Source organism: Euphorbia lathyris, chromosome 6 (genome assembly GCF_963576675.1).
Source record: "Euphorbia lathyris chromosome 6, ddEupLath1.1, whole genome shotgun sequence".
Taxonomy (NCBI): Eukaryota; Viridiplantae; Streptophyta; class Magnoliopsida; order Malpighiales; family Euphorbiaceae; genus Euphorbia; species Euphorbia lathyris.
Window position 1 is genome coordinate 71,143,009 of NC_088915.1, and position 14,492 is coordinate 71,157,500.

The 14,492-nt window shown below is 32.8% G+C and overlaps 1 protein-coding gene across 7 annotated transcripts in view; it reads left to right on the forward strand.

Moving 5' to 3' along the window:
* Positions 1-1,979: 1,979 nt before the first annotated feature.
* The window catches only part of LOC136232788 (putative nuclear RNA export factor SDE5), a 20,836-nt gene continuing 8,323 nt past the window's right edge, over positions 1,980-14,492 (forward strand). The window contains exons 1-11 of one of the 7 annotated variants that reach the window (XM_066022200.1): positions 1,980-2,271; positions 6,605-6,788; positions 6,990-7,565; positions 7,757-7,782; positions 8,310-8,387; positions 10,059-10,132; positions 10,324-10,568; positions 11,267-11,355; positions 11,993-12,060; positions 12,183-12,289; positions 12,620-12,690. In XM_066022200.1, coding sequence (XP_065878272.1) covers positions 7,019-7,565; positions 7,757-7,782; positions 8,310-8,387; positions 10,059-10,132; positions 10,324-10,568; positions 11,267-11,355; positions 11,993-12,060; positions 12,183-12,289; positions 12,620-12,690 — 1,305 coding nt within the window. In that variant the 5' untranslated portion in view covers positions 1,980-2,271; positions 6,605-6,788; positions 6,990-7,018. Of the gene's footprint in view, positions 2,272-6,604; positions 6,789-6,989; positions 7,566-7,756; positions 7,783-8,309; positions 8,388-10,058; positions 10,133-10,323; positions 10,569-11,266; positions 11,356-11,992; positions 12,061-12,182; positions 12,599-12,619; positions 12,757-14,492 lie in introns of those variants that run through there. The other 6 variants (XM_066022201.1, XR_010690613.1, XR_010690614.1 and 3 more) reach the window with 6 other exon arrangements.

Genomic DNA, 14,492 nt, shown 5'->3' on the forward strand with positions numbered 1-14,492 from the left:
TCTGCTCTCTATTATTCTATCGTTTATGCTTTTTTCGGATTTAACAAAAGCGAGAATGATTTATCTTTTCCGTAGATCAATGAATCTACGTGGTTGCAACAAAAAATAAAACTCAGATCCGAATGTTCGGAATGGTCTAAAGGATGAAGTTTGGATTGCAGATGTCTTTCTACAAATTTGAATTTACGATAAATATATTGTTGTTTTGTGTTTTTCATGCATTTTATGTGTTTTTTTGTTCTTTATAGTCATTTTCATTCCTTCATGGATATTGTATTTGCTTTATCATATAATCATGTGAGGTTTTATTCCTTAAATTTTACTTGTTGTACTTTTTCTTTTTTTATCTAATAAAATTAATGGTATTTTTCTAAAAAAAAGAAAGAAAAAATCTAATCACATTATTTGAAAAACCAAAACATAAAATTTAGAGCATCATTATCATAATAAATTGTGTTCAAATTTAGCCTTTGTCTGGAAGCTTGGAGGTTAATGGAGGTGAGTGTTAAAGGGGTTAATGGAAAGGAAAGGAAAGCGATAGAAATTAAAGATAAAAATTAACCTTATTTGAGAATTTATAGAATGTAAATGAGGTTAAAGGAAGTAAACATTTGACTTCCATTAATCTTCCAAATAAAGTTAATTTGATATTTAACATTCCATTACTTCCATTTAGTTCCATTAACCCCTTCCAAACAAGAGCTTAAAATAAAATATATTTTTTAAGTTTTATATCGGTGAAATTTGAACCTATAAATATCCTTATTTCAATTCACTTTCTTCCTCAGTCTTGAGAGAGAAAAGACAGTAAAAAGAGATTATGTTTGTAGAGAGAGAAAAAACCGTGGTTTATAGAGAGAAGAGATTATGTTTCGTTCAATCTTTGAAATTAGTGTGTGCGGCAGAGGATTAGGATGGAAAACTCAAAAAATGAGAGAAAAAAATCTAACAATTGAATTGATGTGATATCGCATTTGTGACAAATTCGTCACAAATACGACAAGAGTTGTCGCATTTGTGACGAAATGCGATAAATTTCGTCACAAATGCAACAACAATGGAGGGAAATGAATGAAATTGAAAGGATACCATTACATATGATGAAAGAGTCAAGACCAGCGAAAAAAGCAGAAATATAAACTAAAAACCATATAATTTATACGGGAAAAGTTCATTTGTTTTGTGTTTCCTTTCTAAAATTTAGAATATTTCAAAAATCTCAAATATATTAATGGATGATTTCAGTTGGACTAAATCTATAATTTGCTTTTGGAATTTAGAGGTTAAAAGAACGTTAACAACTGTCTACTCTCAAACAATAAGTCCAAACAAGGTAAGTAACCAAAAACCCCAAATTTTTGCCTCCTTTCATCACTTCAAATCCCTAGTCTCCGTCTCTCTGGAGGTTAAACCCTAGATTTCCAAAATGTCGATGTCCAAGAGCTCCAAGGTGCTCCAGTATATCAACTACGGGATGCGGGTTACCATCCAGGACGGCCGCCAACTGGTCGGAAAGTTCATGGCCTTCGACCGCCAACTGGTCGGAAAGTTCATGGCCTTTGACCGCCATATGAACCTTGTACTCGGAGATTGCGAGGAGTTTCGCAAACTTCCACCAGCCAAAGGCAAGAAGAACAACGAGGAGCGTGAGGACCGCCGACTCTAGGCCTTGTTCTCCTCCGTGGTGAGGAAGTGTTTTCAATGACCGTCGAAGGTCCTCCTCCCGACAAATCTCGTGCTAAAGCCGTCTCTGCTAACGCCGTTGCTGGCCCAGGAATTGGTCGTGGTTCTGGTCGCGGGATCCCAGCTGCTCCACTTGTTCAAGCCCAGCCTGGTCTATCTGGTCCTGCTCGTGGCATCGATGGTCCTGCGCCTGGTATGATGCAGCCGCAGTTGTCACGGCCTCAATTATCTGCTCCTCCTATGGCTTACCCGGCAGGACGTGGTGGTACGACTGTCATACGGCCGCCTGACTAGATGCCTCCTCCTGTGTATCCTGGTCAGGGTCAGATGGGGCAGGGTCCGCCTCCACCAATGCTGCCTCAATTTGCTCGGCCACCGCAACAGGGATTCCCAATGCCGCCACAGTTTGCTCAAAGACCAATGGGAATGCCGCCACAGCAGCAGCAACAACAGATGATGAGAGGACCTCCACCACCACCACCACCTGTAATGCCCGGTCCGCCTCCTCCCTAATTATGGACCACATCTTACATCGTTCGGGTATGCCACCACCTCCCAACAATCAACAACAGCAGCAATAGTGATCAGGTATGTCTTGCGGATATCTTAGAGTAGTGAGTTCTTGTTATAATAATGGATAACTATCTTCAAAGTATTTTATAACTACGATTGTTTTGAGATTTACATATTTTAGACATTATAAGTTAAATATAATGATTTATAATTATATTGGCAAATGGAGAATTCTGTTGCCGAGATTTGAACCCACCACCAAGTCCCGAACTGTGTTTTCTTTTCTGCCCTCTAATCTTTTTGTAAATATGGAAAACATGTAAAAAAGTCTTAGCATGTTTTGCGACTTAAGAGTGTATTTGTAATTTCCTATTGGGAATTCTTTTCCAATCTAAACAACTGACTTTGTTCTTCATTTTTCGTGGTAAATTTTCTGGAGTAACATATATTAGGAGAGTCAAAATTGTTCTTTTGTATTTCATTTTGCAATTCTCTTTTAGCAGGATTGAATTTTGGTATATGTTCTCTCTTGCTCAGTTGCTCCAGTACTATTAACTTTTGCCTTAAAATCATCTTAAAAACTATCTTCTTCTGTTATTTATGTTGGAATAAATCAATGCCAGTTCAGTGCCTCATCTTTCTTAGGTCCCGTTCTTTTTGACTTAAATTAAATTAAATTAAATTAAATTAAATTAACTGAACTTAATTGAATTGTACAAAATAATTATAATTATAATAAATTATATGTATAATAATATATTTTATATATAAATAATTATAATTACAATAAATAATGATAAATTATATATATAATGATAAATGATATATTATATATAAAAATGATATATTATATATATAATAAATTGTAAATTATATATAAGTTATTATAATTATAATAAATAATGATGAATTTATATATAAATAATACTAAATTATAAATTATATATAAATAATACTAAATTATAATAAGTAAATAATAATTTATATATAAATAATTATAATTGTAATAAATAATGATGTATATATAAATAATTATAATTATAACAAATAATGATGTGTATAAATAATACTAAATTATAAATTATAATAAATAATTATGAATTGTATATAAATAATATTAATTATAAATTATATATAAATAATAATAATAAATTATATATAAATAATTGTAATTATAATAAATAATGATAATTACTGAAATTAAATTAAATTAACTAAACTGAATGCTGCTGAACTGAACTTATGCTGAATTTAAGTCAAAAAGAACAGGACCTTAGTTATATATGCAGTGGGTAGATCGAATTTTGAAAATTGAAAATTAGAGCAGCATCTGTCAATTAGCTGCTACAATGGAATGGTTAGGCCTGTAACCTTTGCTAAGTAAAAGATGTGCTCAAAGATCTGAAATAATGTGGGTTTAACAGGGTTTGTCTGTGTACACACTGATCCTCCCCTAAATTTAATAAAGTAATGGTTGTGCGACTGATTTCTTTCCAACTGATTGGGGAAGGCTGAGCCAGTCAAGGCGAGTATCAATGGTCGGTGGGTTCAAAGCAGCGCAAAATTGGGCTGCACAAAATCTTAAGAACAAATTAAACTCAAATTATAAATAAAACTGAACTAAACCACACAAAATAGTTCGGTTTGGCATGTTCAATTCTGAGTTTGGTATGTCTTACATGGAGATACTTACATTGTTAATTTTTTTTGATGTTATAATGATGTTATAGTTGCATGTGTATTAGCATGTTATACTATTAAATTATATCAGAAAGAGAAATTTTAGTCTGGTGCCTTTTTTTGCACTTTAAGTGATGGGAAGAGTCATTGCCTTCGATAGCCTTCTGCTTTTGACTTTCTCTAACCCTGAACTAAGCTAGTATTCGGACGTGCCATGTTTTTGCAAGGATATGCAGTTGCTCTGCGTAACTTCAGTGCTCTGGAATGATCATGCTTTTCAAATGCAATATATTCCAGCGACGACCATTATTTATTAACTTTTGTCAATTTGCAATATCTGAATCTACTCTAAGGCCGATTTAAGGAGTCCTTCCCTGAATAAGAATCCTTGTGCGTAGATATCGCTCTACTAATAAGGAAAGTCGACATTTTCGGTTATAATGTCAATTTACTCTTATTTATATCATAAGTCTTCACATTTATATAAAAAAAAGGTCTAAATCCCTTCACAAAAGCACATTATATTCTTCAGAGTTTCTCTCTCCAAGTTTTCTATTTACTTTCTCTCTCTAGACTAGAACTGATTTGGGCGTTAGAGTACCCCTTGCCCTTATGAGCGGTCTAAACTTCGACCTTTATTTCTTTCTTTCAATTATGTTCTCGTATCCATGCCTTGAAAAAACATCTAGCACCTCGTGGAGGAATATTAAATTGACACTTTCATCACTAATCCCCAATACGTACTCTTACAAGTAAACAGAATACGAATATATATTGTTTGTGTTCGAAAGGTTGTGAATCAATTGGCAAGTTCAATCCTAATATTTTGATTTCGAATTACAATACATTACGAAAGATAAAGTAAACTTAAAATACAGTATTGATGAAATTAAATTAGTACCAAAATTAAATTTTAGCTCCATACATATTAACTTCAAATAGTTTATATTGAAAGATAAAAAGTAATAAAAAGGATATCAAATGAAAATCAATACTCTTCCGTTCCATGATATTTGTCTTTCTAGAGAAATTGTTTTGTTTCATAATTCCAGAAAAATTTCATTGATATTATATATGACAGATTGAGACATTGTTTGATAGCCTAAAATATCACTTAAAAGTAAATATTTTAGGCCTAATACACAAATAACCCCTGAACTTGTCCAAATTTTGCAACTGCCCCCTCCAACTTTCAATTGTAACAACTTACCCCTCAAACTTGTCCAATTGTAAAACATAACCCCTCAAACTTGTCCAATTATAAAACATATTTTTAATAAACTTTCCCCACTTCCAGAACCCCAAATTATTGACACGGACTGCAATTGAAGAAACACGTGAAATACAAAAGCTGCAAACGCTCGTGGAATGTGATAATCATATCTTTAGACCAAAAAAAAATCAGTATTTAAGTAACCAAATCCTCAATTCTTCAACTTTTTCGGGGCGGGTCCAAGGATTACGGTATTTAAACCCCTCCCAATCGCCGTTGTGGGGGATCGATCCTGAGACCGCCCTACCAAGCGCAGCCCCATGCTACCACTGCGCCAACCAACGATTGGTCAACCATTTAAAATATTTAATTAAGTTAAAACTCACTTATTCTGATAATTAAAATATTTAACTTAAAAGTTACAATACTAATAATAAGAACTTAAAATCATTTAATTTGGTACTTTATTTAAAGTTATGTTTTTTTCCTCAATTAATTTAAGAATTAATTCACTTAATGCAAAATTAATCTTACTGAATTAATTCACATTAATAACAATTAAAACCATTGTAAGCACTAAGACGTTTTACATAATTAACAATGAACATTAATTCCATTAATGAGATTTAATTCTCTAGTAACCACTTAACAGTTTAAATGCCTTCTAAAATTAATGCAAATTTATTTCAAGATAAAGAGAATTAATATATCAATTAATTCAACAGTGAATTTTAGTGATGTTGATATGTCAGTTTTTAGTGAGTTCTTTAGACCGTAATTTAGCTATGGTTGACATGGCTTGCTAAGAAAAAAGATTTTATGTTCAACTTTTATATATATATATATAGTACTTTAAATAGAAAATAGTTTAGTTGTATTAAAGACAGGCGATTCTTCTATTTTGCCGGTAATGGATTACACACATCAGTCCGGAACATAACTTTCCGGAACCTCTTATCAACCGCCAAAATTTCTTTCAAAGACAGAATTTAATACCATGTTATCAACAAATAAAACTTCTTAACATTAATTTGTCAATTAAATATGAATTAAATATTAGTTAATATTGTTAATTACAAATAAAACGTGTTAATATTAATTCGTCCATTAAACATGAAAATTAATATTATTGATGACAAATTAAACTCAATTTTCCCCAAAAATTACACATGAATTTGTAATATTTTATCATTTGATACCTTATACTTTTATTTTGACATATAACACACTTGAACTTGTAAATTTAGATCTATCATACACCTAAACTTATTAATTTTTAACATTTTCCTTTTATTTGATGATTTTACGATCTTTATTGCATGTCATGCCACGCCACTAAATATGGTAAAATAGTACAAATGTATATATTAAATTAAATTTGGTTTAATACATAACTGTTACTCCAAACTTAATGCAGTTTGACGTTTTGTTCCAATACTTAAATGCACCAAAATATTGCTGAACAACTTGTTCAAGAATTTCTTTATATATTGTTTTCTCCTTTCAAATACGCAGAATGCGTCACACTGCAAAACAATCAGCACTTGAAAGCTTCAAGTTTGTCCTTTTCCTCCACTTCGCTCAAAATCCCACATAACTGACTCATCTACTTTCCATTCTTTTGTTATCTAGCAATAATCACTCAGAACCTCTTTCAACAAGTACCTGATTCTAGTAATTTATCTTCCATCTTTCTCTGGTAAGATATCTGATTCTTGTTTTCCGTTGTTTCTCAATTGGGTTTATGTGATCTTTCTTTAGCTTGATTTCATAGTTGATTACAGCAACTGTGACTTGTTCAGTTCATTTTCATTATAATCCTTGCAACTTGTGTAAAAGCATAAATGATACAACTTTTGAAATCCTGAATTGCATATTAACCTTGTCTTCACCTTTTCAGTTTTGAAATTTAGCTTGGAAGCATCAAATATGAGCTTGAGATATGATGATAACAATGAAAAGGCATTGAAAGGTCTGATTGGGGCTTTTGGGTCGACGTTTTCTCTTCAAGATATAACTTCTGCTTACCACAAGGCAGACAAGAAGGCAGATTTGGCCGGTGAAATCCTCTTTGAGATGGAGGGGAGAGGTTCTACTTCATCGAAATTTGCATCTCATAGAAAACCAATAATTTTGGAATCTTCCCGATCATATGACAATGTCTTTGACAAATCACGTCGCCCAAATGGAAAGGCCAGAGCCCGAAAGCAAATATGGCGTCCCATTTCACGAGGCACTGTTTCAAGCGTTCTTGGAAAAGATTACGTTAAGCCCGTGTCAATAGCCTATGGTTGTACGAGAACCAAACCAACGAAACTGGACGCAAAGGAGTTGCCAGCATCTGTAATATGGGGAGAGGAAACTGGACTGGATCCGTCAAATAATGGTCAATTACAGAAAGAAACTGAAGATTTTGTCTTTAGAATGCTAGGGGGTGGCTTTCCGCTTGAAGAACATCTGATTCAACAAATTATTGGTAGTCATGCTATATTATATATATGTATATATGTTTATATTATATGTATGCCTGTGTATATTATTTTCTGTTTTGTTTAGTTAAAATAGGATATCTTTGCTTCAGCATTGTCTTTTATTCGCACTATCTTTTTGCTGCGATGAATGGCTGTTTAGTGAGAAAAGCTGATTAGATTTATTTTGGATTTGCAGATAATTGTGGATATGACGTGCAAAAGGTAATTCTAGTGACCTGTGATGATCAAAGCTGATTTTATTTTTATACAAATGCCCATTTCTTTTCGAACCATTGATAAATTGCCAAAGCAAAATCTTGCTTTCAAGTATTGTCGTTCAAGTTACTGTTGCTTTCAATTATTGTCGTTCTAGTTCACTAATAAGCATACTTTCTTTCTTCTTGTAACCTGAGAACATAGTGTGCTTGGCATTTTTTGCGCTTATGGATGTTCCTTTCTCATATTAAGATATTTATGAAAGTAATTTGGGAAGATACTACCATTGGAATTTACTTTTTCATTACCTATGAGAAGTACTGATACTTCTAAGAGGTTGATATACGCGTATCAGATACTCCGGGATACATACGGGATATGGCAAAACAAGTATCCCTTTTTTATTTTAATTATGGGGATATGTGGGGATACCCATACGTGTACCCGTGCCTGTATCCGTACCCATATTGGTGCTTCATAGTTCATTAGTAAGGGCTTCTTAGTTTTTCTTTTGACCATTTTGGTATTTGCAGAGCATGGACAAACTACTTGATATGCCAGCACCGAATATGGATGAAGGGGACAAACGTCTGAGCAAATCCATGGAAAAGGTAGTGTTACAGCCCAATAATGGAACCTTCTTTATTTTATTTTATTTCTTTTGGGGAGGATAAGGTTAAATTTTCCTCTAAGGTTATTGGGAAAGATTAATTTTACCCTTATCATTAAAAATAGCCCAATTTTTCCTCCATAGTAGAAAGTTTAGCTCGCTTTTATCCTTGTGATTAAAAATTTAATTCAATTTTACCCTTTTCTAAGTAACTACAGACGGAAGTTAGCAATGCAATTCTGTGGAAAAGGGTAAAATTGAGCCGTTTTCTACGATGAGGGAAACATTGAGTTCCCCCAATAACCTTAGGGACAAAATTGACTTATGCCTTTTCCTTTCATAGGCTTAAGGGAAGGAAGATTTTGTTTGTGCTATATAAAGCATACACTTGTAATATGAGAAGTGAACTACTGATATATATACATATCCAAAATTATAGAGAAATAAGGTGGATTTCAATAGTTATTATGTCATGCTTTAATTGGAGCTTTAGAAATGAAATGCGAGACTTTTTCCATTCCATCCATATACTTGCTGTTAATTAGCTGATCTTGAAAAATACAGAGTTTCCGCTCGTCTTTACTTCTTTCTGACAATGCATGTTAGCTTATACTCAATGTTGTAAAAAACGCTAGGCGCTAGTCTGGCGTATAGGACCCTTGAGAATTAATCGGGGATTAAGCAGATTTGTATTTTTTATTTGTTAATTAACAAATTTGTTTTATAAACTCAATTAAAATATATATTATACTATCTAAAAATAATAATATAAAATTATTTAATATAGAAAAACACGTATATATCTTTAAAATTGTGCAAAAACATTTCAACAACAATATCATTGAAACAACTCAAAAGTGAATTATAAAAAAGCAAACAAAAACTCACAATAAAAAACGTTTTTGTTCATAGCTCACACTGCTAAAACTTGCCTAGGAGCCAAAAAATGCCTAGAGGGACTAATTGGAGAAAATCGGGACGGATTGTCGATTTTGAACGCCTAGGCGGCCTTGGTTTTGAACGGTGCTTATTGTTGGGCTTTGGAGACTAATAGATCGGCCCAACTTCAGCGATCCAACTTGAGCGATTAGGGTTTCTTGGGCGATTAGGGTTTCTTGAGGAGTATAAATATAGCCTCTTTCTTTGTAATCCGCATCTCGAAAATTATAGTGAAATATCCTGGCTTGGTAGTGCCCCAGACGTAGTCATTCAAATTAAGTGGCGAACTGGGTAAACAATTCTTGTGTGTTTGTTTGTTTTTCGTTTATTGTAATTGCATTAGTTCCTAACACTTATACTGTTTACAGTTTTTCTTTCCTACCTCAAAATAGAGAATATAATTGTTAAAACTTCTTCATTTTTCTATTTTCTATTTTCGGCTACTTCGTTAATTTGTGTTATAAGTGTCTGCTTGGTACTAACTATATTCTCTTAAACTTGTTTACACTCTTTTTCCGATGACACTAGAGAATATTATTTTCTAATGAGCTTCCTCGTTTTTTGAACTTTAATTTACACACTTCCAAATTAATGCAATGGTGTTGCAGGTGTATTAAGTATGGAACAAGCTAGCCTAAATATTGGTTTATCATTTTTCTTCCTAACAACCTTCACATTGAGGGAGTATTATTGAGCTCTGAAAAGTAATGTTTTTTTTTTAATATATTTACAGACTTTGGAAGTGCATTCAAATTATGAACATCCTTCACTTCAAAACTCATTTCCACCAATGAGTTCCAATGGCGGGTATGTTACTTATATCTCCTGGAGTCCTGGCAAGTTTAATATCTTATTTATTTTTGGAGAAAGAGCTGGTAATTAAAATTTTACCATCCAGTTCTTGTGAAGAGGGAGGAGTTCACTTTGTCCTTATTACTCTTTTGAAATCGTCATGCACTCTTTTTTATGTTTTTCTTTCTTCACTTGTTTCCATTCAGTGGTGCAAATGGTATCTCAAATTTAAATGGGGATGGAGTAACTCAACAAGAAAAGAGAAATGATCTACAGAAAGAAGTATTGGTTGCATTATTTAATGTTGCTGACGAATCTAAGGTATCTAGAAGAAAAGAAAGACCAAAAAGGAGGTCCAGAGCATTAGGAACATTAGTGGTTGAACCTCCACGATACATTGCATTAGAATGCAAGGCTGCATCAGTTGTTTTGAAGCAAGATAAAAATGATGGTATTGTTATTTTTATTTTTTAAATTTGTCAAGGTTTATGTTTCTGATCACTTATTTGGGACATAATTATGCATTTTTCATTCCTGAGAACCCTACATTCAAATAAATAAGCTGCTTCTCGTGTATTTTATAATGTAGAAATCATGGCTGTTTTGATAAAATTCAGACCTTGCTGGTGGAAACTTTATGAAATTTATAGAAGTAGAAACGAAAGACTGCTAATGGTATGAATTAATCGATTGAACACCTAAATTATATTCACATTCCAGCCTGTTTGAAGGTGTCATGGATTAAAGATACTATCATATGTCTAGAGTCAACCTAGGAAGTTTGGGTTGGATCCTTTGAAGCTGGGGCCACCAGCCCTTGCCAAGATGTAGCTGAGAAACTATAGAATTTAATTCTCCATTATAAATATTCAGTTATGTTGATTTTATGCATCTTATTATGTAGAGAAGTGTCCAGCTTTGTTACATTTTTCTGTAATTCATTATGAAGAAAAATTGTTGATCTTGTTAATATGGTGTCAGAGATCTCTTTTTGAGAAAACTATACTTGATTGACTGGCTTCAAAGTAGATCCTGATCCTTTCATGTATCTTTTGAGACTAGATCTCTGTTACCTTTTCTTTTTATATGATTGAATTCAGTCATTTTCCCTTCATTTTCTCCCTTTTATCCTGAGTAGTCGACTGTCAGTTGCAGATGACGATGAAGAGGATGCTTACGAGCAGCTTCGTAGAGCTGTAAAGGAGTATCGAGTCAGAATGATAGAATATTATAAAGCTGTAATCTTCTTGTGCCGTCATCTCCTAAATTATTCTTCTATGGGATTTTAGCCTTTATTTCTTTAGTTTATATATGTATATATTGCATATTTAATCAAGTGAATCAATGTATATCTTTGGTACGATAACCGTAACATATATATATACGGTTGTGATTCATAACGTACAGAACAATAGAATTATTTCCTACATCGACTTACAAATCATTAACATTTCTGCTGCTGCTACTTGCTTTATCACACTTGTCATACCTGTGTAATCTCTAATATTGTTTTTGTCAGTTGGTCTTTCCATCCAGACACGATATAATAACAGTATATGTTTCTTGACAGAAATGAACACAAAAATTACTAAGTGATAATCGTGATGTTCATTCTGTTTCCCCTGGAATTGCGATTGCATTCAAAAGAAAATTAAGGTTTACTTGTATTTCTTATAGTAACATGGATGAAGAACAAGGTAGTAACCAAATTGTATCTGCAGGATGGCAAAGCCACCAAGGCGAAAAGATAGTTGAATAGCAAAAGTTGAAATCTTTTTATATGGAAGTTTCACGTCTTTGTCATATAAGCTGTGAATCTCAGAAGTGATCTAATATATAATTTTATCTGTAAATGCCATTGGTTATATATTGCAGGGTCATTTTTTCCATGAAAAGGCTCAAGAGGCGGACAAGGAAGCGTGCCAGAAAATTTTTGAGACCAAGTTAGGAATTTTCTTATCTGTTCTTGTGTCGTATTGGTGTGCGTTTCAGTTTTGCCTTCTCCCCATGCTCTTCATTTTCGTTTCACATTTCTTATCTTTCTTCGCTCCGTTACGGTTGGCAGATATGTAGATACACAAGATGAGCTAATACTTGACCTGCATGAATATGGTGCCAAGGAGGCAATACCTCTTCTAAAACTTCATATATCTTCACTTTCAGGCATAGCATGTAAGTCCATTGTCTGGTTTCATGTACCTAGCCAAATGGTCCCATTGGCCCCGTGAACGAATTTGCTTACCGTGACATGATTAACGCCCTAAGTCCTATGTGGCAAAGCAAGAGTATATTTGAATATGTTGAAGCGCATATCACTTTGAGCAAGTTCAGAGGGCCATTAGATTACCGTAAGCAAGTTCAAACTGCCATTAGTTCACTGCAAGCAAGTGCAAGGGGCTCGGATTAATTGGCCAAGTACAGAGGTGCCCTGATGTATTAATCCTTCAGTTTCCTTTTGAATAACATTAAATGGCATGAACTAAACCTCTCTTTTTGCATCAGCAATTAAGTACCTGAAGGTCATCATTGAGACAGATGAGAAGGATACCTCGAAAGGGGCTCGTAGAAGATTGGTAAGTTATCCTATAATTAATAGGCTTGTTTATTCAAAAACAAAAAAAATTACCAAGCCTCATTCCTAACTAATTGGTGTCAGCTATACGGAATCTTCTTTTCTATTTGTTCTTGTTAAGATTCTGTGAAAGATTTAATAAATTAGAGGCTATTTTAAATAATCTTCATCCAAGTTAATTTGAGGCTATTTTAATAAATTAGAGGTTATTTGTTCTTAACTACATCCGATTTTATGAGATGGTAAAAAATACAGACTTTAATTAAAGCCACCTATCCGGATTACTCTTGATGGATACTAATAATATTATAATTTCATAATATAACTTAAAATCAGAAATATATATATGTAACTCATAAATCAACATCATAAAATTTCTCAAGTACCTTTCTAAGTTCCATCTTTCAAAATATCAATTCTTATACAAGTATTATTCAAATATACTCAAATTCACCAAAACAATTTAAGAAAAACCGAAACAATATATACACACATACATGTATATACATTTGTGTATAAATTAAGTTCAATAAGGCTTAATATACACTTCTTTAATTATATATATTAAAAACATCATATCTTGTAAAAACTATTAATGAAATATACTAGATTTCATAAATGCATACATATATGTATATTATAGCTTAAAATTTGGATGCAAAGACATATATATCTATATTCTTGAACATAGTTAAAATCTATACTAAAAGTGTATCATAAAACCCAAATCAATAGCATGCATGGTAAAAACATCAACAAAAATTCATGGCTCTGAAAAATATAGAGTTCTATATACGTATCTACACATAAAAACTCAAAGGGTAGTTGATAGTTACTTACTTTTGCAAAGAAAAGAAGAACAACACACAAGAACTCAATTTATTGCCAAGAATCCGCCCAACTCGAATTTATCCTAGAGTGATCCAAATGAAAAGCAAACCCACCCCAGCGTGTATTAGGGTGTCTAGAAGCTACTGTAAAGAAATCGGCTCAATCGGACGGTTCGATCTCTAGATATCAAAGAATCATTGAGACTGTGTAACTTTGAATGTTTGAATGGAGATGATGGAGAAATGTTTGGGGAATGCATCAGCCATGGATAACCACGAAAATGAATCCTTGAATTGTGTTTTTTTGTCTTCCCAATAAGGGAAAATATTCCTTTGGATCCTTCTAAACTGTAGCTTCTTTTAAAACTTGATCTAAACTTTTAATTTGATACTAAAGGCATGAAATTACCCTCCAAACTATATCCATGATACCCGATTAACTCATTAATCAATAAATAACTATAATATTATGGTATAATAACTAAAATTAAGGACACGGATGTGACACTCAAACCTCTAATTTTACTCCAAAAGGCTATGTACCAAACATGAGCCTTTTCAAAATAGGGTATTTCAAACCTCTCTTCACCAAACACCAATGTTTGAGGTTTGACTAGTCAAAACCTCTAATTTTACTCCAAAAGGCTCTGTACAAAACAGTAGCTTTTTCAAAACAGGGCTTCACCAAACACCAATGTTTGACTAGTCAAAACCTCTAATTTTACTCCAAATGGCTCTGTACCAAACATGAGCTTTTTTTTTTTAAAAAAAAAAAAAAAAACTAATAATTGATTTCAAACCTCCATTCACCAAACACCAATGTTTGAGGTAATTTTATTTGAAAAGGCTCTGCACCAAACATGAGCTTTTTCAAAAAAATAAAAAATAAAAATAAATAAAAAATAAAAATAAATAAATAAATAAATGAGTGAGCTCATAAGCTCTTTCGAACCTCTCTCCACCAAACACCAAA